This window comes from Corvus hawaiiensis, chromosome 6 (assembly GCF_020740725.1).
Source record: "Corvus hawaiiensis isolate bCorHaw1 chromosome 6, bCorHaw1.pri.cur, whole genome shotgun sequence".
NCBI lineage: Eukaryota > Metazoa > Chordata > Aves > Passeriformes > Corvidae > Corvus > Corvus hawaiiensis.
In genome coordinates, this window is record NC_063218.1 from 49,922,113 (window position 1) to 49,946,089 (window position 23,977).

General features: G+C 42.3%; 1 protein-coding gene and 1 long non-coding RNA gene across 3 annotated transcripts in view; one reads left to right on the forward strand and one right to left on the reverse strand.

The window, feature by feature from the left end:
- Window positions 1–23,977, forward strand: part of LOC125327994 — a 26,661-nt gene continuing 2,684 nt past the window's right edge. The window contains exons 1-2 of the long non-coding RNA XR_007204479.1: window positions 1–578; window positions 19,340–19,527. This is a non-coding gene — a long non-coding RNA (uncharacterized LOC125327994). The remainder of the gene's footprint in view (window positions 579–19,339; window positions 19,528–23,977) is intronic.
- GTF2H1 (general transcription factor IIH subunit 1) overlaps window positions 5,927–23,977 on the reverse strand; it is a 23,242-nt gene continuing 5,191 nt past the window's right edge. The window contains exons 3-15 of one of the 2 annotated variants that reach the window (XM_048308134.1): window positions 23,614–23,806; window positions 21,108–21,270; window positions 19,334–19,427; window positions 18,540–18,689; window positions 17,582–17,661; window positions 16,213–16,343; window positions 15,084–15,171; window positions 13,682–13,770; window positions 12,644–12,761; window positions 11,766–11,856; window positions 10,229–10,344; window positions 9,236–9,328; window positions 5,927–8,663 (exon numbers count right to left, since the gene is read on the reverse strand). In XM_048308134.1, coding sequence (XP_048164091.1) covers window positions 8,577–8,663; window positions 9,236–9,328; window positions 10,229–10,344; window positions 11,766–11,856; window positions 12,644–12,761; window positions 13,682–13,770; window positions 15,084–15,171; window positions 16,213–16,343; window positions 17,582–17,661; window positions 18,540–18,689; window positions 19,334–19,427; window positions 21,108–21,270; window positions 23,614–23,806 — 1,493 coding nt within the window. In that variant the 3' untranslated portion in view covers window positions 5,927–8,576. The remainder of the gene's footprint in view (window positions 8,664–9,235; window positions 9,329–10,228; window positions 10,345–11,765; window positions 11,857–12,643; window positions 12,762–13,681; window positions 13,771–15,083; window positions 15,172–16,212; window positions 16,344–17,581; window positions 17,662–18,539; window positions 18,690–19,333; window positions 19,428–21,107; window positions 21,271–23,613; window positions 23,807–23,977) is intronic. The other variant, XM_048308136.1, reaches the window with a different exon arrangement.

The window sequence follows — 23,977 nt, forward strand, 5'->3', positions numbered from 1 at the left end:
CAGTCGGTAGTTAGGACCTGCCATCCACTTTGTATGTGTGCTGGAGGTTTTACTTCTGGCTAACGCCAGTCTTGTCCTGTGGACTGACACCCGCTGGTGACTGGAGTTCACGTCTGCTTTAGTTTCAGACCGGGGAAATCTGTTTGCGTGCTCTCAGACTGCCTCGTCATCTGAACCACATCTCAGTGACCACGACCACTCGGGAGATTTTCCTTTAAGAGTTTGTTTGTGATGTGACTAAAATGCAAATGTATCTTCACCCGGCACTCAGGAGCTCCGAGCCGTGTTGTGTAACACAGCCGTGTGTGCTGTAAGGGTGTCTAATTATAGCATCAGATTCTGATCGTGGAGAGCTCGATTTTTATCACTTAAAAGGGGGTGTGGGTGATGCTTCGGGGGCAGTAATACTGAAATAACATAATGAGCTGAGGCAGCGGAGCAAGTGCCGGAGCAGGAGGGGTGCCTCCCTCGCAGGCTGTCTGTAGCCTTGCACCCGTGTGGCCGCGGTTCCTGCTCGCCCCGGGCATCGCCGGCTGCGCAGGAAATGGAGCCGAGCTGCACAAAGGGAAGCGACGGCTGTGAGTCAGGGCTGCAGGGGAGAGGCGTTCTTGCAGGGACACAGCACGAAATGTCAGCATTCGAACGGAGGGCTTCTGGGCAGGGCTGTGCTGTGCCCCGTAGGGATTAAATAGGAGTCTGACTAGGGCAGAAACAGAACTACTTCTGCTCGTCTTTGTGAACTTTTTCTTTCCCATGTCTGTGGGTTTTCCTGTGGTGGAAAAAGCATTGGGTAGTTCTAGACCTGGGTCGTGATACTCCTTTCTCAGGAGATGCAGTTTAACCATGGACTGAACCAAGCTGGCAGGAAATCAGCCCCTGAATTGTAAAGTGTAGCTTCTCTATCCCATACCTCTTCCAGTAGAGGATCTCCTAGGCACGGTCGGGTTTACTGCTGTTGACACTGACACATCAGACACTTCTGTGGACAAGGATTTCTTTGAGTACAAGGACAAGGCAGAGCCCTCACGCGTGCTGGCAGGGACCTGGTTCTGGCTGCCTGATGCCAGCTGTGTCTGGAGGAGAGCACCAAGCCGCGTTTCATGGAGCCAAGCCCAAAGTGATAGGAGGCTGCAGAAGGTGCTGTGCCGTGTCTCAGTGCCCACGCTCCCCCAGGACTGGGGGCTGTGTTTGTGAGTGTCTGTGAGAGCTCCGGCTGCACCCAGGCAGGGGCTGTGTGCCAGGTCAGCATCGCTCACCCTTCCTGCCTGTCTCCCTAGGAATGTTCCTGAATGTAGGACAGAGCTCCACAAGCCTGTGTCATTCTCTGCATGGGTACAGCTAACAGCTGCAGGGCAGAGAGGCCTGGTTTGGCACTAGGATGCTGTGATGTTGTGAACTTCCCCAGAAGCAGCTCTCCACACTGAGAGGATTTCTTCTGGCTGGTCTCTGAGTGTAGTGAAACAGTTACTGACCCCCATGGAGGCTTGGCTGTGCCTCTAGGGCACCTCTGCTCCCATCTCAGGTCAGGGGAACTCGCTCTCTCTTACGTGTCTCCAGATACAGAGTCTTGGGATTGGCAGTGCTTTGTCCCAGCTCTCATCCATCCTGGACATGACAGGGAGCTCTCAGGGAGGGGTTCAATGCATGTCTGGGGCCTTGGAAACCAGGTTGCCCATACTAAACAGGGGTGGGGGCTTAGGGATCAAGGCCAGGCTCTGCCAGCCATGCTGCCAGGGCACTTGTCCAGTGTCATGGCTCCTCCAGGGCTGGTATTCCTGGGGCTGTGTTCCCATCCCAGCCCCACAAAAGGCAGTCGCTGCTGCAGGAGCGGGGTGAGGCGGGGAGCAGAGGGGATACAAAGCAGCCATTTCCCCAAGAGTGAGAACGCAATGTCCCTACCTAGGTGTCTGTCACAGTACTTATCTGAGCAGGGGCTGGCAATGCCTAGCACCACTGGATTTGGGGCTGGTAAGGGAATGGACACTGCTTTTTGGGGGGGGTGGTTTGTTTTCTGCCCCCTGTGTGATTTGGTATGAAGGTGTTTGGCATGGAGTCAGCCTGTCAGTGGTATGGCTGGGGAATGAGGCTCAAAGCTGCTCTCAGCAGTCTCTCCTCATGAGAGAGAGATCAGCACCGATGAAATTGCTGGCAATGTCTGCTTTCCGATGGGAATGCCTTGGCCTGGCTGGGATCATCCTCCTTTCTGGAGCTAAAAGGGTTGTCAGTCTTGTGACATGAGGTCTAGAAATTGTGGCATGAAGGGCTTCCTGGGAGGGAGTAGGATGAAGAGGGATTTCCTGGTTCTCTGGGGAAAAATGCATCTTAAATCCCTGGTTAGAGATCCTGAATACTTTAGCTAAATAGGACCTCACTTAAGGATTGGATCACAGCTCTGACACTGGTTCTGGTGGAGTGTCAGTGTTTGCTCAGTGTAAAGTAGTGGTTATCACCCGAGAATGGTTATCACAGATCAAATTGTAACCCCTGTGTTTGTCTTTGGATTGTTGTATGTGTTTGCTTTTGTTAAGGCAAGGAGAGGAGCTGTGTCCAAGGGAGTGGCAAGCCATGGAGAAAGGCTGTTCCATTGCTGCAGCACCCAGGATCCCTGTCCAGGACTGAGACCCCTAAAGAAACATTCCACTGTCTGCTGTAAAACAGCACAAGCCAGTTTGGGAGCTTTGCCTGAAGGGTGAGGAAGGCAGAAAGGCCTTGAGGAAGGCAGAAATACTGTGAGGGTGCAATTTCCTGAGCTCTGCAGGGCCGCAGGGCAAAAGGAAACATTCTGGTTTTGGTGACATAATGTCTCTGTAGAGAGAGATGCCTCCCCCAGGTGCCTGTGCCATGCTGCTGGGAAGCATTTTGCACAGCGATGTGCTTTGTGTGGCCTGGTGTTGCAGAACAGGGTGGTTGGTGCTTACCAGCAGGGATATCTGCTGTCTGCATCTGGCCAGGCAATCTTTGTCCTGCTGAGTCACATCAGGCTGATGCCAGCGTTGCTCCCGAGTCCCTCGCTGCTGTTTCCCTTCGTGATCAGCTCGTGGCCGGAAGCACAGGGGAGCCATGCCCAGGCTCACAGATTGTCACTTAGGATCCACGTGGCTTTACAGCTTGGCATTTATTTCCTTAACATACTATCTGCAGAGCTGGGCAAAGGTAGCAATGGGGGGAGTGCTTACAGGGAAGTGGCTGTTGTGGGGCTGTTGCATTTGAGCTCATGGGACATGAGCTCATTTGAGATCATGGGACACATGCTATGTTGGATGAAGTTCCTGTCAATGCTGTTTTATCTGGATCAGCCCATCGGGTGCAGGTGAGGTCAGGGAGGAAGCCAACACACTGTGGTTCATGCAACAGGCTGGAATCCCCACCTGAGGCCAACACTCCCTGTGCAGTACCTGGAGAAAGGCAATCCCTGCCCCAGAAAGTCTGGTCACCTCTGGCCAATTCCCAAAGTTTTTGAGTCTTGTCTTTTTAACAAGACTCAAAAACCTTTAGCTTGGGTATGCTTCAATGCTTCCCTCTTGTTGTAGCCACTGAGCCAGTGATTGTGAACCCACATACAGTGCGTTACCCTCTGTTCTCTGGAACTTGCAATTGGGGTCCTGTTGAGATGATGCACACGGAGTTTAGGATTTAGAGGATGAAATGCACAGCTGTGGGTCCACATGGATTGTGTTGGCAGCCAAGTCCTGGGGAGGTTACACAGAAGGGATCTGAGATGCCCAGGCTATGAGGTGCTTGGCCATGGTGTCCAAGTGTGGTGGAGATTGCATTGTGCCAAAGAGGTGATGGGCAGTTCTGTGGGTGAGCACACAGGGCAGGAGCTTGCTTGAGGAAGGTGGGGCAGGGAAGTGTGGGTATCAGCAGTGCTTGAGGCTGCTTCTGCTGGGCGCAGGAATTCTAATAAAGTGATGGTTTGTCAGGATGTGCCTGTGAGTGAGCCTGGGACGGAAGGGGATGGAGTGGGGCTGTGTGGAAGGTGATGCTCTAGAGAACAAAATTGTGTCCAGGTTTATGGGTGTTTGGGAGAAAGCTGCCTTCAACTGATTCAGATTTAACTTGTGGTTTGTGAGGGCTGTCAGTGAGGTAATAAACCAACAGGATCTTAGTATGCAGGGAGGACAGGGTCTAAGTCCAGGGCATTTTTTCCTTGGGGATATGCTGACACCTGAACTACTGCAGTAGTTTGGCTTTTCCATGATGAAGGGTATGTGGACTTTTATTGGGAGAGGAAGACCAGAGGGCTGTCAGGTTTTGGAGGGGATAGAAATGTTTGTGGGGGGAATCACAGCAGCTGAGAGCATGTGGCTGGGAAACTGCCAGCAAGGAGCCCCAGCCTCGGCTGCATTCCTGAAGGCACTTTTCCTGTCACTGTGGTGGCACTCTGCCACCCGGCTGTGAGCCTGGAGAGCAGCACAAGGAGAACTGGTGCTTTGTGGGCTGTAGGAATTGGGGTGCAAGCATACAGAGCTCCCTCACTGAGGGCACCAAGGGTCCATGGGGTGCTGGCTGCCCAGGGCTGGGTACAGGAGTGCCCAGGAGATGCCTGGGCTCTGGTCTGTGGCCTCTGGCTCCTTCAGCCAGGTCAGCTGTGCTGACTGCATCTTGTACCTCTGGGGCTAGTCACTTCCAGCCCAAAAGAGCCTTTGCAGAGTATCATCCATCTAGGATGTTAACAAACTCCCTTGCTATTAGCATTACAGACGAGGGCTTGGCTATCTTTTGGGGAGATGATGTGCTCAGAGAGCTGAGAGGAAATGCAGTATCCTGAAAACATGTGGGAGATTGTGTTAGGTATTTTAGTGGTTCCCCAGGCTTTTGAGCTCTGCTGTAGGAACACATCTGTCACTGGGTTTATTGAAGATCAGTGTCAGATCATTTCTTGATTGCTATTCAATAAATTGCTGTGTCTCATTTGGATTGAGCTCCAGCTCTCGCTGCAGGGCAAGGGAGAGCACAGAAATAAGTTCAGAATATTGTGGCTCACACTCTGAAACTCTTGCAATACAAAGGCTCCAAAGCCACAGGGATGCCTGGGCAGGCTCTTCCCTTAAGAAAGGGAAACAGGACGGATAATGGAAAACTGGGTCTTAAGCTTTCTTGTTGTCACCTTCCTTGCTTATACAAGTGACTTTCTGGATAAAGCAGCTGTTCAACAGGAGTTTGGGCAAGGATAAGGAAAGCTTTCTAGCTAATACCACCACCAAGAAGTTCTAAGGGTATAGTTACAGCGTTAAGTAAGGGAAAATACTTGTAGCTCTAAAAAAAACACCTTGAGCAGAGAGTGGTGGGGAAACTCATCCATATGGGAAAGCACAACAGGGCCTTGGTGAGACCTTTGCCACATTAGGAAGCTGCAGATGGTAAGTCTAGAGAGCTACCCCATGAGCATGTAAGAAGCTTACTTGTAGGGTGGCTGCAGTGGAAGATTGTCACCCCCTGTCCCTGACTGGGGTAGAGCTCTTAGGAGAGAATTAGCCCAGCCTTTTTTGTGGTGCATCTAAGTATCTTCATCTGCTGAAATGCACAGGCTGGTATCTGCGTTATCCTTTCTCCATTACTAGGAAACCTTGGATTAGTGACTGACAAAGCTCCTGTGCAGCTCTCTTGAACCAACAGCTGCTGCATCAATATATGGAACAAGCAGAGTACTAATCCCTGGAGACTTAAAAATGGCTTTTTTGACAGGGAACAGAGGGACAGTAGCACTTGTAATGGTGTAGATTCCTTGTGCAGCAGTAGAAGTTTTCAAATCCTGAAAATGAAACAATTTGACAGTAATTACATTGTAACCTTTTTGCTGCTGACCTATCAGCATCAAGGGACAGCTAAGCGAGTTATATACAGTTCTCTCAATTTAGACCTCAATAGAGCCTGTTAGGGATTTAATTCAATCAGAAAACACAGCCTAAGCATTAGAGAAGACTTCACTTCAGAATTCAGTAGGGTTTATTCTACAAATCTTAGATCAATGCCAATGATACAAGTTTTATGAATTCTCATTAAAAATACAAGTCAGTATAAAGATTCCAATAGTAATATAATGCACGATGATTCAGTTTCAAAACTTAAGGAATGAATCTGTGTTTTGGACCATGCTACAGAAAAGGGGAACACAATGTAGAAAGAATATTTAGTTTACCTCCCTTTACTTGAGGAGGGGCCTGCGCCTTATTGCCACAATACCTGAAAAAGCAGTATGAAGTGCATAGCAGCCTTGCCTGTACAGTCTCTAGGCAAAACTGTTGAATTTATTATCATAGTCCTCTTCCCCCCTAGTTCTGGTCATTAATGTACATTTTGATAGCCTGATATCATTATAATAACTTAAAGCTATTGCAACACCATCCCCAAAATCGTTATAAACATCAGTCCTTGGAGCTGTAAAATGTTCTTGTGATGCACTGACACTTTTTCACCATGTTAACCATTTTGCCCAGTCTTTCCAGGAACATGAAATACTGATTCCAATTAAAGGTGAATTAGTTCCATATTCAAAACTCTCCTACTATTTTTTAAAATTAAGTCTCAGTGCAGTCTAATACTTAAATGCGTTGTTCATAGCTTCAGGCACAGTTAGAATGTAAATCAGATCTCTTTTCTTGACCCTAGCCCTCTGATATGATGTAAGGTGTGTTAGCATTCAAGAAACAGTTGCAATTTGGCCCCAGAATTGCTAGATCAAATGCTTTGGGTTGGGGGAGAACAAAATTACCCTTTTGTTCTGGGAGCTGCCTGCACTTACAAGGGGATTTGGCTTCATAAAGCCACACCCTAAGCCTAAATTTTAGAGAAAGTTTAGTCCTCACAAGAGGTAACTACTGACAAGATGTGCACCTCATCCCCCAAGTGCTGTAGTACATCTGTTTATTCCCAGTGACATGTTCACTCTGTCAAGAACACGGGCATCTCTGGTTGAGCCCAGTCATTTCTTGTAGCAGAACCTCACGGACAGCGCAGAGCAGGGATCATGCATGGATCTGCAGCAGCAGACAGGGAATGAGGCTGAACAATATGCACACATTTCTGAACAGGACTTTGGTGCAGACAGTGATGCTTAACTGAAACTCAGCTTTTACCAAAATGTTATAGCATAATACAAAAATCTGAAAGAAAAGGGTCAAAAGAAGCCGCTGACTTCCACGCACCAGTAAAGAAAAAACCCCTCTTGCATAAACGGAGCAGCAGCGCAGAACAAGCACCCACTTGGCTACACCAATACAAGTTTTCTGCTGTAGGAAGTTTCAAGAATTATCAACCCAACATCATACTATTATGTTTTAGCATCATACCAAAATGTAGTATTAAGCCATCATGCAGGTTTGGGGAATTTCTTCTGCTGTACTGAACACTGCTGTGCTTGCTTTGAATGCATATTGTCAGTCTGATTTGTCTTTGTAGTAGATGCATCTTTAACAGTCACATTTAATCTGAAGTAAAAAAGTTCAGTAGCCCATACTGGGCTTTTGTCCAGTCAAAGTGACAAAAAAAATACAAGGTTGTCATTAAACTGCATATATTCTTAAAAAAGGGGGTTACTTTGCATTTAAGTCACATTTAATACAAGACAAGTTGTTCTGAAACCGTGAACTGATTCTGTTTAGAACAAAGTATGGCACAGATTCCCAATAGCTATGGACACTGTGTAAATAACACATTTTTCTCTTTGCAATGATTATCAATTCGCCAAAAAGAGTGTAATAGTCAAAAGGGACGAGTGAAGGAAAACAGATTTAGGAGAAGAAATAAAAAATGCCTAAGAATTGAAAATAAATGACTTCTTTTGTATAAACCTTTATTTAACTTCATTTTTAAAAACACATTCTCTCCTCAGAACAAATGCCACCATAAAAAAAAAAAAAAAAAAGATTGCAGTAGCATACACTTGCACTCAAAAGGAAACATGCAAAACTGATGGCTGAAAAAATTTTGCATAAAAATTGAAGACTTCAGGCAAAAGTTTGCCCTTGTGTACCTTTAGGAACTGTAGACCATGAACAGCTTTCAGTGCAATGTCTCTTGCTTCCAATTGGTGGGGAAACATATGGCAGGAGCTTGTCTTCTGACAGCTACACTCTCCCAGATGTTTGAAGCAAAAACAGTCTCAGCTATGTTTTAAAACATCACTGTTAGACTGTTGCAGAAAGTACAAACAGAATTCAAGAAAATGTCAGAATCCAGTGAAGAAAAACTTTTGAGATCTACCCTGTGCCATACACTTCTTAAAAAAAATTAGACAGAAAAACAAATTTTATTAATACACCCTCTTTAAATGTTTTATTTCTGAAAGCAGCTCTTTATGCAAATCAAAAGCAGTTCCTGAGTAACTGCAGTAAACAGTGTCTTTTAAATATTTTTGCGCCTCAGCTCTTCCATTTTGGTTCTTCCTTGTTTTTCTCCCCAGTTTTCAAGTTTAATCTCAGTTCTTTTTCAAAAATGTGCAAGTTCAGTTAGCATCGTTTCCAGAAGTCCACAGCTTGCAGGTCTTCCTGCAACAACTCTAAGATCTGCACATACCTAGGCTGTAGTCCTACCCTATTGCAGGCTTTGCTCTCAGACCTGTACAGGATGCGCCCTCACGTCTTCTTCAGCATGCGCCGGGACTGCCACGTGTGGAACTTATTGTAGGCCGTCTGCAGCATCTCTTCTATATGACTTATCAACTGAAAGAGAGGGAAAGACATTGTCCCAGCTGCTGGAAAACAGATCCCCTTCCCTCCCTTTCAGGTGGATTCTTCCTTTTATTCACTATGAGTAATCTTGCTAAAATCACAGAAAGGACCTTGAGGCTCTGTTGCAAAATATCCACAGAGGGAGCAGTGCAGAGAGCTGCTGAGCTGAAAGCTCATGGGGAAGTGACACCCCATTGTGCTGTCTGTTCTGGTATTTAGTCTGTGACCACCACTTCACATCTGACATGGGCAGAGAGTTTTGAAGTTGCTCAAGTTCTACTTCATGGTGGAAGTGAAAAATGAAATGTGACTTCCCCTTTCTGTTCTATCACTCAGGTAATCTCAATTTATAGTTCTTGTCAGTTGCTGGCATCACTCAGCAAGCTGGACAGGGAGAGATGACTGCTTAACTGTGTACCCAATGTCCCTCTGCCCATTTCCTAGTCAAAAAAACCCATTAAGATGCCCTAGGATAAGAAGTAACAAAGAAACTACCATCCTCTCATAGTTAAGACTGCAATTATTAATATGCACCCACATAATTAAACAGTACTTTCCCTTACATTTGTGCTTAAATATTGTCTTCGAATCTTTTCTTGGAATGGGCAGAGCTTTGTAACTTGAAATCTTTCCAAGTTGCTCCTCATTTTCACAACCTGAGAGAGATAGAAACCAGTATTACAACACTGAAGAATTATAGTAAGACAGAAGTTTCATTTCCTTCAACAAATTTTTCTCCAACAGAATACCTTATAACTAATTCTGGGGGCTACTTCAAGTATGTCAAGTAGCTCGAGGAAGGAAAGTTACTCAAATATCAGTCTCTAACGCTTCTCCGGCGTGTATTTATTTTTGAGATAAGTGCAGCATGACTGAAAGTGAAATGTTTCATTCTGATTATTACTTCATTAATAAACACTATAAATAGATAAAAGATATTCATAAAATGGTTTTTTGCTTCAAGCAAAGACTGTGGATTTTCAGGCCATATTTTGCAGCAGACATATGAGCGTATCTAAATGCAAATCTTTGTTATCCATGTGAGGTCAAAAGCAACAGAAAAATAGTTACAGTCACAGACCTGGCTGTCCTTGAAGGCAACTCAGTTCTGAAAAGCAGTGTGTGTTCTGAAGGTAGGACAGTGATTTTTGCAGTGGATAGAAGAATAAGGAAAACTCCACTTGTACTGTCACTGAAGAGGTTATTTTTCTTGGAGCTGGGGAAGGGAGGCTTTAGTTTTTGTGTTTTAAAATGGAATAAGAACCCTGCAGCTGCAACAGAGCTGACCATTCTGTTTGAAACTGGCTTACAGCTACTGCTCCTAAAGGGAGCTAACAGGGAGGCAAGGAAAAGGATCATTTTAATTTATAGCACCAGCAGAACTGCTGAAAAAAAAAGGTTTTATGTTATTTTGTGACCTTCAATTCTAGAGATGAGTAAGTGCTGTACTGCTTTAAGGCATGTGCATTAGTTCTTGTCCTTCAGTAATGATAGCTGTTCCAAACCATGGTCTACCCACATCAGAACCAGGCCCATAAGAGGAAGCCCTGCCTTACCTTTTCTTCTAGGAATGGCGTGTTAACAGGGAAGCAGGACCAGAAGTGTCGTAGCAGTTCCCCTACTGCCACGTACAAGTGTTTTAGTTCAGACTGAATGTCATTTGGCACCATCTCTGCAACAGGAAAAAGGGTTTTTTCACATCATTCAAACTATCATATGAAAAATGAGAACTAAGGTAATGAAGGAGGTCAGCAATGTACACTTCCACTACAGTCACAGAAAGGCTGGCTGGGAGGGACCACTGAGGCACCTCATACCTCAGCAGCAATTAGATCAAGACTATCAGCAGCTATTAGATCAGGTCAGCTGCTATTTATGGCTCTACACTTGGAAGCTTGTGTATTATTTAGGGAGATCCATGCCAGGCAAAGAATGGATACCAAACCTAATCCAGGATTAGAAGCAGTGTATTTGTATTACTCTAACAGCGTGGCAGTGCTGCTGCTGGCACCAGCACTGTGCTGTCCTCACAACACAGTGCTAAGAATTCTGGATACTGCAAGTTTTTCCCTCTGTCTTATGTTGGCAATGAGAATATGGTTATAGCATGTGGAAGATGAAAAATCCAGACAGGAAAAAAGAACTGTGTCCCAGGTACTCTTAAAGAAGAAAGAGTGACAGGGTTCAAGAACAACGAAAGAGCCATAACTGTAAAAACCCAAACAAAAAGTACAAGTAGTCACTGAGGATGAGCACAGTGAACTGAACAGTGAATATCAAATTTCAGGATGAGGCTGTTAAAAAAAAAAGTGGTGGTCAGGCTCAAAGAGGTGAAGTGTAGCACCCAATATGTCAACCAGGATGGGTAAGAAAGCCTCACCACTGCTTGCTGACTCCTTTACTTTCAGTACCATAAAGAACTCGTACTTGCTTTTTCAGCTGTCTGAATTAATTTCTGCTGCTTTTCAGACCAAGTTACACAAGATAAACTGGCAAACTGTTATAAATCCTGAGAACAGGAATTCATCTGCTGTGAGACTAAAGAGACAGGAACTCAAAGTGGCAGCAATGTCACAACAGGGAAAGGAGTGGTTGAATGGAGGTGTGAGAAGGAGAGGCTGGCTGATTTGCCCTTGCAGTCTACAAGGAAGCTGCCTTTTTTTCACAGCAATCTGTGGATCTTAAATGCAGGCTGCAAAAAACTTAGTTTCAGACAATTATCTAGGCCTTGCTTCCTCAGAGTTTTCACAGAATATGTATTTTCTACAATCCAGGAAAAAAATCAGAAATGCTGAACAAGTAAAACCCAGTAAGATAATTTAGAATCTATCAGGTGTTTCCTTCATTACTTGCTGTGTAAAATGTTCTCTCATTCACTTGCCTCAGCACCGGTGTAGCCATTACCACCCCCATGGTGTGGCTGGGTTGTTGCTTTTCTTTTGTTGCTGTAACCCAGTACTATTCCAGCTACATGTTTCCATAATTTCCTTTATCACTGTAACACATTCTAAGGGAGAGATGAAACAGCAAGCCAGCCAGTGCTGTGCAACGCAACAGGACACGATTAAAGCATTAGACATCCCAAATCCTTACGGTTTATGGCTTGCTGTGTTCCACCCTGCATAAGTGCTCCTCCAGGTGACAGGACTGCAATAGTGCTGGCAGCATCACCACTTGAAAGAACCTGGAGAGAAAGGGAACAAGTATCTCAGGTCACTTTTTCCAATAAATTCTTTTTAAAATAAGATTAGTTGAACAGATACAATGAAGTTCAGGTTCAGCTCTTCTTCAGAATTAGGTACAGTGCCTTTAAGTGCTATAGCTTGTTTGCAGTGAAAACTCTCCAATTAATTATGGAAAAACAACCCTTTTCTTTACCTACACCGTTAACTGTCTGTGCACTTAACTCTGAAATAAGAGAATTACTATGCTGAAGTGTAGCAGAGTTGCGGCTGCTTTACTTAGGGCCAAACTAGGTTTACAAACAGAGTTCAGAGAGTGGCTGGGGAGATTGGCCTCAGGGCTCTGCTGCCCTCCGGTGCCAGCACAGAGCTTCTGTGCAGCCCACAGCAGACTCACAGTCCCGGTGCATTTAGGAGCAAAAGACCAGTTCAGTTAAAAACCTGCTCACTGTAACCTAAACTTCTGAGGCTGGGATCGATACACTGGCCTGTGCATAACTGTCCTGCTTTACTACCTCATAGCTTTACCATTTCCTCAAAAGAAAGCAGGAACAGAAGAATATAACTGAGCATCAGCAATGACTCAGTTTCCTATTGTGTAGATTTTAAACCTAACAGCTCAAAAAGTATCCCCTAAACCTGCAAAATAAATCAGGCAACAGAAACTAGAGATAATTTAAGTTTACCATGTAAAATTAAAACTCCAATAGACATGAGACACAAAACTGTATAGAAAGCAAGATGCTAAGGTAAGATTAAGAGGGGCATTTTAAAAATTTTCTTCCATACCTGAGTTAGTTTGGGTACATATGCTTCCATTTCTTGTCTAATACTATGAAATGAATTAATTATATCCTGACTGGTTGCATATTGCTGTGATTGAATTGGAGTAGGACCATGGTAATACCTGTGAAGTGAGAAAAGGGAAAAGTGTTATTAGTAAGAGTGTTGTTAAAGCAAGAGAGCAAACTCCTGGACAGTTCTTCAAATGTTTCTAATTTTAGATACTTTGCAACTGTTGACACTAATTTATTTATTGACAGAGTACAATATACTGCCACATGGGAAGAGGCTGGCTTAGGGATAGTATGGCAGTAAAAGAAGAGCTTCTGTTGCTGAATCTATGATCATTATTTTGCCAATGTAAAGCTACCACTGCCACCAGATTCTGGAAGTATTATTAAAATGGAGCAATTCACATCATTTTCAACTGAAACTAAGCTAAATGAAGTTAGGTGCACATGTGGAACTGTTCTCTCTCTGGTAGCATCGCTCCTTTTCTGAAGTCACCTCTATGGTTCTCAAACTCAAAAGTCTAGAAAACAAGAGCACTACTACTAGAAACATCCTAGACCAGTGAGCAGTCCAAACTATCCCAAATGCACTTTTTTCCTGGGAGTGGATTTTTCTTGGAATTGTATATATTTTCATATATGACACATTTTTCCACTGAAAGCTGCAATGAAGTGCTGAACTGTGAACAGAGGTCTGTTAGGCTTTCACAGAAATTACATGTCAAGGTCATTCAGGTCAGCTTACAGAGACTCAACTCTCTGAAAAAGCAGATGGAGTTTAACAGGGGCATTGGACTAGATGATCTCCAGATGTCTCTTCCTACCCCAACCATCCTGAGAAATAAAAATACAAATTTAAGAGGGAATCATTTGGAAATTGGTTTGTATAAAAGCTCATATAAGATTTTGAAACTTAGTTGTGATACACCTGAGTGTGGCACAGTAGGGACTAAATCAGCTGGTCTTGTGTGGGCTGTGATGAAACCCCTGATAAACTGGCTCTGCTGAAAGAGCTGAGCATATTTTAACTTACCTATCAGACTTCTTTAAGTTTAGTGCAATAGTTTTAACGCTATTATTCTTTGATAAATCTTCATATTCAATGGCCTCCTGCAGTTTTACCTAAAATGAGCCAAATAATGATACACATTACTAATGAAGGCACAATTCCATACATCCAGTGCTTTCTTCTGGTTCACCAAGTTTGAGCTGGAGGGTTACTAAAACCTTAAAGAAAACCCAGGTATGGAATGACTCATGCCCACCCTCCAGAGGGAGTGATGCCCAATGTTGTTCAGGATGTGCCATTTGCAAGTCTTGGCACCATCGCTTTTTCTCCAGATTCTGTCTGAAACTTGGCAGTCCCTGCCACTTCCAAAAAGTGTTCTGCTGTACATAGATAATAATTTGTGCTCTCTATTTATGTGTACCTAACACCAGATTAGCAGAAATAGTAATGATTTAACAGCTGGTGTACAGGAGTCTAAGACTAAAACCAAAGTAATGACCCCAAGCTACCTGGTGACAGCAGAGCTGTGGAGTATTAGCAGTGAGAGGTAGCAGCACAGTGGTGGTATCAGACTTCATACAATGACAAAACTATTTCTGAAGTCTCCTATTCTCCTGTTACTCTTTCACTCCCCTTTTCATCACATTTCTTCTAGTCTTACTATATCATTTTCTCCTCAGTAGAACTTGCAGCTTTTGGGGAAAGTCAAAGACTACCCCAACATTTAACAACACATGTATTCTAAAAGGTTTTCTCACAATACAGCAAAGTTTTGAGTCCCTCTGACATTTTCTGATTAGGCTGTCAACTCCAGGAAAAGTATTCAATTCAGTTTTATAGCAATTACAGTACTCTCTTCCACTTTATGAGCTGATCTGATTAGTCTAGACCAGGCTGTTGCCCTGTATTTCATTGCACCAGGTATCACTAGACTTTTAGTTCAACCTCACTTCAGCTTCTAAGATGAACACTGTCATGTGCCAGTTTCATCATCCCCTCTACAAACAACACACTTGACAGGTTAGTATTAGTGCTTCAACAACAGTATCTTTTTCTGATGGATGTTCTCTAGAAGTTTTTGGGCATTTGAAAGAAAAACAAAAGGAAGGGGACCAAAACCAGAACCACAGCAAATGCAAAGAACCAGATTTCTGGGTCCAATCTGAAGCATCTTAGAATTTTTCACTTGCACTGGGCACTACTGAAGAGATAAACAGCACAACACTTCAATATGTAGTCTATTTGTTTTTACTAACAGAGGTACAAGGCTTCTTATAGACAGTCAGGTTGTTATTCTATATACTTCTAAACCAGGCTAAAAGTTTCATTTCAGATGTGTCATAAAACAAGTAAGGAACTTTCAGCAATTTTTTGAGACAGAGCTTCCAGTTCCATTCAATCAGAATCACATCAGCTAACTTTATACCTTTTTCAGTGGTGGCTGAAAGAAATCTGAATCCCTGGAGTTTCCGTCCGTACTGCTGGTCTCACTGTAATGGTCATTTTGTGCTTCTCTTAAAATAGAGAAACAGCATTAAGAAGAATTCACCTCACAGGAAACTTAAAATACAAGCTAGACACAAAGTAAATACATCTGTTTCAAAGACTTTATATGCATGTTTTTTTTCCCCTTATGTCTTAATTTCTAGCAGCTGATGTAGACAGAAGGAACCACTGCTCACATTAACCCCGTTTGTCATGGGGGAAATTCAACAGCAGAAGAAAGTGCTTGTCCCTCTCTTCAGAAATAGCAGCATGCCAACAGTGCATGTGGGACACAGCAAAATCGTGGCTAAATTAGAAACACTTTGTATACACAGTTATGCAACCAGGTATTAGCAGAGCTGTGGGAGCCCTGAAATACAACTGCTCCAGGAGAGCTATCCTGTTGTCCCTTTCTGAACTGAGAAACAGAAACACACATTGCCCAGAAGAGATTGCCTAAGGTGCAGTGTTCAATTTGTGCAAAACCAAAGAACCATGTGAGGGAGCCCAGCTAACCAGAAGGAAGTGTTAACTAAGACCTCTCACAGTTCAGGTCTGTAGGATTTGGGTAGAGTAGTAATCCTTGCTGGTTGTCCATAAAGCAGTTGTAGAGCAGATGACCTATAAATGTTTTTGGTCAGGGGCAGGGTACTGCACCTGAGGAGTCCTTCATCTGATCCACCTATGCCACACTGTAGGTTGCCCCAGCCAGACCTGCTCCTGGAAGGCAGGAAATAGCAACTGCCTGCACTAGACCTCACCTACGCACAGCACACAGAACACTACTTCTGCAGCCTTCACCAGGGCTAGAGATCTAAGGCAGAAACATTCTTTCCTTTTTAATCTGCTTTATATGATAACTCAGCTAAAAATAAGTCATCATTTCAAACAGCTCTGAAAAACTTCTATAAAGTAAAATGGAACCTAAAGGTATTTTCCTTTCTAGAGCAAAATAATTAATTCATAAAAAAATTAAAGAAAAGGTTGGATGAATAACTGAAAATGTGGTTTTGTTTTGGAAATTCCTTAAAATTTACTACAAAAATCTTTTACACAACACCAAAACTTACTGTTTCCTGAGGCCAGCTGCAAGGACCATGGCACTGTGATGATTAAAGCGTTTTATGATGGCAGCATTGCTACTTTCTCTAGCAGACTTTGAGGCATTTGATGTAGAGGCCACAGAAGCAACGCCATAGCCCTACGAAGAAAACAACATTAATTCCCTCCTGCCTCCAGAGCAGCAGGACAGTTCTGTTTTCCCTTCAGTCAGGAAGCCACCTCCCCTGCATCATCATCCAGAGCATCATTTTCCTACCTTTGCCCTACCATCACCTTACGTACTTTGAAAAAGCTCCAGTTACTATTTTATTCTGCTAACACTTTGCAATTTAGAGGTGTCAGAGAGAAGGTAGCAAGTCTAATACAGATAATTTTTTAAAACCATGATTTAAGTAGAAACAGAACTAGCTTAAAAAACCCCTAAGGATCACTTGTGCAAAACACAGGCATTGATGGCAAGGAAGAGATAGCAGTTGTTTTACTGACCTCTTTTTAAAATCTAGTGGGACACCAGCAGCCCACAGGCTAAATGACACCTGCTCAGGAGGATGTGATACCAATAGAAAATTCAAAAAACCTCAAGCCTTAATGTTGACAGAGTTCCCCACCTGCCATGGGCAGTTTTGCTGTTAACCAGCCTCAAAAGCAAACCAGGGCAGTTTGCAGAGCAGTTCAAACACACCTACCCTAAACTCATGGTCCAGTTTCAGACTGCTAGCTTTGAACAACTCCCACAAAAAGAAAATTAAAAAAGAAACCCCCAAAAAACCCCACCAAAAAACGCAGAAATGCAGCTTCATTATTAATTACAATTCAACAGTTTCAGTTAAATCAACTGCAGAAAAACACATCTCTAAATTACTTCACAATATGGTATACCATTGCATCAATTGTTTTAACTTGTACTTGGAGGCAGGTACTAGTTCAAGTTAGTCATAATTTTAGCAAAGACAGGTATTTAAAGATAAAAAAAGAAAACTGTATGAAGTGTCCTTCAGTTAGGCCAAATCAAGTAGCAATGTTCAAAGTAAGAACAAATCAAAGACTTTTTCCTGTTTTGTGCAGTTTAGACAAAAAAGCCAAATGAAAGAGTAATTCTTTAAAAAAGGGAAGTCCTGCATTTATACCCTGCACACCAAGGCAGATGTGAGGCACAAAGGTCCATGGGCACAGTCTCCATTTCCCTACACACACACAACAGTAGAAATGTTGAGTACCCAACCACTCCAACTGCCTAGTGAGGGATTTGTTTTAAAATTAGCATTTGTAGTGATTTTAAAAGAAGGATTCACTAATCCTTAAATGAAACTAAGGAAGGTGTATGGTTTTCTTTTGGATTTTTTGTTTGTTTCCTGTTTTTTCCCCCCAAGTACTTACTTCATCTAATGTTTTATCTTCCAAAGCTGTTAAATCTATCAGGGGGTTTTTCACTCCTTGAGACACCATTGCTTTTAACCCTGTGTGAAACAAAGGAAAAAAACCATGAAAAACTGTATCTAAACAAATAGAATAATTGTGGGATCATCAGGTTATATTTAATCTTTAAAAGACAAAGGTTCTGCACAGGCCCAAATCACACTGAGACTAAAACTTTAAACCTTTTTTGAAGTTCCATTTAAAATAAGCAATAAATGTGTGAAGTTACTCTAAAACATTTTCCTACTAATTAACCCAGTTTTCACCAACTTCTAGACATCACTCAACACTGATTAAAAAAATAAATTGAGATGCACTTTTATTAGTGGGAGCTGGGAAGCCTCAATTGTGCTTCTTCTAATTTTGGCACTATTTTGCTGCCCTGCCTGGGTAGTATGAGTTTATATCTGGTGATAGCTTTGACTTGTGAAGGGTTTTGCATTCCTAATAGAATGCTTTCATTAGCCAGAATACATATTATGGAATGGTGGTAAGTGATCCCAACTCCCCACAATTCTGTATCATCGCAAACCTATCTCAAAACTTCATAAAAAACTTAAGTCAGGTAATACTTCAGCATTTCAGATTAAAAAGACTGACAGAGAACAGGGATGGCAACTCCTCTGGACAATTTGGACCAATAGGGATCCCATTTATTAAAACCCCATCTGTAACAAAAGCTGTACCTGTTGTAAATGGTGCACATATCACAAAACAAAACCTATTATGTACACAAAATTATTCCATAGTAACTGACAGCATATTATGGAATTAGTAGTAAAAGCTTATTTCTAGTGCTGCCACTTTCCAAAGGCTAATTTGTTCCAAGAAATGCTCTCACTATGAAATGTGCTCAGAATGGCAAAGCTGTAGCTAACTTTCTATGACCATCTGTAGCTTTCAGAGACAACCAGCTTACCTTTCTCATCCAGTTTGGCACATTCTGCAAAGAGGTCTTTTGAGCCTGTGTTGAGCCTATCCCGATGAAAATAATGAGACTGAAAAAATCGTGTCCAGAATTCCCTCTCGGTCATGTTATGTGGAACATTCTCTGCATATTTCATTTTTACTGTGAACGAAACCCAGAACGATTACAAACTGTTCCACAAATCTTAACAGGGTATTTTATGTCAACATTTTCTTGCTGGCTTCCTTGCTTTCTGCCTGCCTCCATTCATTCCCATTAAATGGAAGGGACTGCAGTATTAAGCATGAGCAAACAAGAACTCATTTAGGCCTGTAAAGCTTTGAAAAGTGCATGTAACACTGGCCTCAACACTCTTAAATTACCCCCATGCTCGGGGCCAGAATGAATCAATGTTCATTATAGTGCAGGGGAAATGATGGGAATCAGGTTCTTTTCCTCCCAAAGGTGATTTCATGAAAAGTAACAATTGCAACACTGAGTAGGAGAGTATCACGGGAATCAAACATTTACTCACAATTTAAAAAACAAAAAGTCAACACAAGTTAAAATGTTTTCATTTAATAAAATAAAGTTTTCATTTCAAAAGCATATTTTATGCTTATATGAAACGTAAGAATATGCTTCTTTCCATCCCTCTAATGAGGCAGGGAAATTTATCCAGAGGACTGGAAGATATGATCCCTTATACTTACAGGCTCAGACTAACATTTTAGTCTTTCCACAGTAAGACAGTAAAAAGACCAGTCTTAATTGGGTGTGTCTGATGTGTAAAGCACCGCTCGTACCTGCAGGGTATGTCCGAAATATGGATTCAATAATATCCGAAGTCAAGTTGTACCTCAGCCCGTTGCAGCCGTCTGTCTGAGGCCGTACATCAGCCTAAGGAAAAGCACACAGGGGAAAGAACAGTCATGTCTGGATGCTTTCTCTGACTGCAGAAGGAAAAGAACTGGCATCTTGCAAGCAAGGTCTGCTGCAGGTAAAATAATCTTCTTCCTCCAGTAATCCACAGCATATTTGATCATACATAGGTATTTTGCAACGAGAAATGAAAGAGCAAACATGAATTATTTTATTATACTTGCCACCTAAGGGACAATTCAACAAGCAGACTGCAGGCTTTAGAAAGCAAAGAGCACTCCATTGGTCAAAACAAGATAAGCTTAATTTATTTATGCTTAATTCATTTATGCTTATCCTTGTGTCAAAGTAAAAATAGGTAAGTGTACTGTATATGCCTCATGTTTTATTGTTCACTCAACAATTCAGCTAGTGAATAATCAGTGGCTGTAATGAAGTGACAAAAAAAGGATTTATGGCTCTTATACCTTATTCCCTTATACACTAAAAACACCTTAGTATAACTGATAAGTAACATTAAATTTAAAGCTTCAGTGTTAGCTTAGAAGAACTTTGAACTTAAATCTCAGTGATCTCTTTAGGAAGCTCTGGAGGAGGGAAGTGCTCCATCCAGCTCTCAGAAACAGGAAAAGTACATGATGGCACAGGCTGCTGCCTTTTCCTCCTTTTCCTGTGTACCTCAAGTCTAGCTTTTGTACCATCTTCTTCCCAGGGAAGCACTCATTCTCAGGAGAGCCAGTCAGGTTTAACTTGAATTAGGAAACACAAATATCTGAAGATTTCTTCTTCAGAAATGCAGAGGACAGAAGCATAACCAGTTATTTTAAGAACGCTTCAGTTTTGAAGGTTTGGTGTGTTTACTTTTCATTGTGATTTCTTTTTTTAATATTAAGGTGTAAAACTAATGGGAGGAAATCAGCAATCAAATTTGTTTGGCAACTGATTCAGGTATTTCCAAGGAGGGGGAAAAAACCAAGTGGTTTTACAGCAGCTAAATTAAAACAATTCCTACCTCCTCTTTCTCTCCCACACCCACTAAGAGCACAGTCATTACAAAGGTGGAAGTGGGATTCCATCTAAAGAGTCCTATCTGTGAATTTTGTTGCAGAAGTAGAACCATGTCTCTGTGTGAAGAATCTGAAGTTGTACCTAGATTACTTTTAGACTGCACTGAAATTACTGAAGCATGGTTTCCACAAATGGGTAAAATAACTGAAAGTTAGAGAAAAAGAGAGAGAAAATGAGGTTTCAGACACACAAGTTGTTCTTCAAGTAGCTGAAAGCATGTACTGGTTTAAAAAATTGGGAAGGAAATAAAACCCTTAGGTGGAAGGGTTCATTTATGCATGTCAATGCTGCCACAGATATGCTCTTTAACTTACTAAGCTAATACAGTCTAATCTAGTGACCATATATTCACGTCACTCCTGTTTTATGGGAGGCAGAGCAGCAGTACAAACATCATCTGCCTATTGGCAATCTAAAGTTCAAACTGGGCATCTTAAACTGACAAAACTTTGAGGTTGCAGATTAGCAGGAAATTGTTTTTTTTCTCCTCTACACTTGGAATAGCGGAGAGATGCTGAGGAACCAGAAAAGTACAAAGTTCATGTATATGGGAATAAAGTGCATGAGCAGAACTCTCACTTTCCCCAATTTGTTTGCTCTAAAATCCTGTAAGTTAGAGGTTCAACGTACCAGGAATGCTGCAGAGATGCCCACATCCTGCTTACTAGGTGCTGCAGAATTATCCCCTGCATTCAGGCTTAAACGGTTGGCCCAGAATTCTTCAGCACTGATTACTTGGCTCACAACAAGGTCTTTATAGAGCTGAAACAAAACAGGATCTTCTTGCAGCATTCTGGTAAAAGAATGTATTGAATAGAATTGAAACACTGTAGAATAAATTACTAGTATTTCCACAACTAACACGAGTTCACAAAAGGAACAGAAACCATCTTTTCTTTCAAAATGCTGTGCCTTTCTTAACAAGACTATGTAAACAACCAATGCAATAGCACTGTTTGTCTGAAAAGACTTAAGAAATGGATGTTAACACTGAATGTTAGAAAACAGTAATGTCTAAGAAAAAGTTAATGTGGGATTCATGTCTTGTCCTAAAATATTCTGTGGTGCTTTTGTGTCTTCACACACCAGGACTGGAATCTCCTCAACTGTAAAAGCACAGCAAATTTTCTTGCTGTTCCATAACAAAAGTATGATGAGAAAAGAAGGAGGTTTCAGCACTGTCCAATTCTTGGTTTAAGATCTTAAAATTTAGTAGCTATGGATCTCTACTCTAGTGCAAGAGTATAGATCACAAAATATCTATGGGATAAGATTCCTTGAAACACATTACCCTGAGATGGTTGTTCATTTATGTTTCTGTGGTGACAGCAGGATCTTCATCACATAATCACAGCACAAGTGTGAGACATATTCCATGTCACTGCTTCCACCAGGGAGCAATGTTTACAGAAGTTATCACTCTTACTACCCAAAATGCAAGGACTGCACACCTGAATCTTCACTAATGTTTAAGCAGCTGTTTTTACAGCTGTGTACCTTATTAGAAACCCACTGGGCTATTTTCAGGGACACATGCATATGTGTTCACAATCCGCCAATAACCTCACCAATCTTTAGCATGTACCTCAGGGTCTTGATCAATTGCACACATGGTCTAGGGAAGAACATGGATAAACTGCAATCTGGACAAAACAAAACTCTTTAGCTGCTCTAAGGATGAAGTAGGATGAGGTGGAAATGAAAGCTTTGTGGCAGGATATCCCTATTATGTTTTAACCACCAGAGTTTCTCCAGTTTTTCTTATTGTCATAAATATGGATTAGTAGTGATTCTTACAAATTAGTGCAGCAGAAAGCAGTCTGTTATTCTGGTTATTGAAATAAAGCTAGGAATTTTGGTACGTACCCAACTCGCTCATATCAATAAATGGAGGAAGTGCTGCAGGGACTGTGGATGTTGTACCCTTCCAGAACAGGCTGAATCTTTTTTGCCTTATCTGTTGCAATTAAGCTAATGAAGCCCCATCACTAGACTTGGACTTCTAATCAAGAGAACACACTATGTCTGAGTACGTGCAGGGATTCTGGGTTTTCAGTAACTAGAAAAGCTCTTGATACTGCATTGTGTGATGCTGTAAAACTCCATCTAAGGAGGCAAAGATTCAGAGCTAAGACTGCCCATGTTCTCAGCACCAATACTGTCAGAAATAAGGCACATAGCATAAAGAAATAAGTATGGGAACAGTGCCAAAACAGGCTACACTGCTGCAGACCCTAGTGTTTGCTGCAGTACTGGAACCAGTTAATCCTGACTGTGTCACAGCTCCAGCACAAGGGCTCTTGCCCTTCTGCTGGGAAATCACCTTGTTAAGATCCAGTCTGTCCCACGAGGCAATGCTCTCATGTTTTGAAAAATCTAGCTTTAACTTAGCTATGTTGAAAGCCAGAACAGTCTTTGGAAATGGAAGCCATCAGACAGAGGATTCACAGCAGACACTAGAATGAAGTGAAATTCATTGGGGGAGATGCAGAGAAGGGAGCTCTGTGGCCACAGGGAGTGATTTAACACAAACATTTCAAAGGAACGGAAATGTATCTCAAGAGCCCATCTGGGAAAAGGACTTAGGTCCTCAACATCTTCTCAAAACATTTCTTAGAATAAACATCCTGTATGCCAAGTAACAAACTGCAGCATCTCAAGTGAGATGCATGAAAATACCTAACAATTTAGTAGTCTTGACTTGAGGGGGAAGAGGTTCTATGGGGAGGAAAAAAAACCCCACCAGGCTCCACAAAATTTTTGGAAAAGAAAAAAAATTTTTCAGGCAGCTTTTCTAACTGATACATATATATTTAAGAAGACTAAAGAGACAGACTGCCTGTTGGGTGCTCTCTTCTCATAGCTATGGATAAGGAAGACCGGGTGGCAGCCAGACTGGCTGCCTTTACACCTCAAGAACGTGTCACTAAGCACACAAGTGTTGTCTCAACATGTGACAGTTATGTAAGTCTCAAAGAACTGCCTTGAAATTGAAAGTGGGGAGATTTTTACTAGGGAAACAAATGCTGTACCATGCATGATGTTGAAATAACAACAACTGTTAACAGAAATATATGATAGTTAGCTAACAACTAGAAGAAACAAACAATGAACTTTTAGGCTCCTTTCCCTTTACCTGTTCTTCTCCTCAAGTTCTTTATTAGCTTTCCTTTTGAACTTGGGCAACAGTTGTTGAAGAAGATCCTTGACCGCATCTCGCTCCTTGACTGCTGTGCTTTCATTGGAGAAGTGGAAGTTGGTTGTGTCCCCTGCATGCAATACCAGCTGCAGCTGAATTTTAGCTTTACCTTCTGGACTGATTTTCTGGCCTAGATTGCAGAGAGACAGACAGTAAGCTTATACAAGAAACTGTCTTCCCTAGAGTATTTGCTTATAAGCAGTTATCCTCATCATCCAATTAAATACCATTATCCTGTGTGTGAATTGCAGCCATGAAAGTGGAACAGTCAGTCTTCCCCTTGAATTAGTTTGAACCCTGC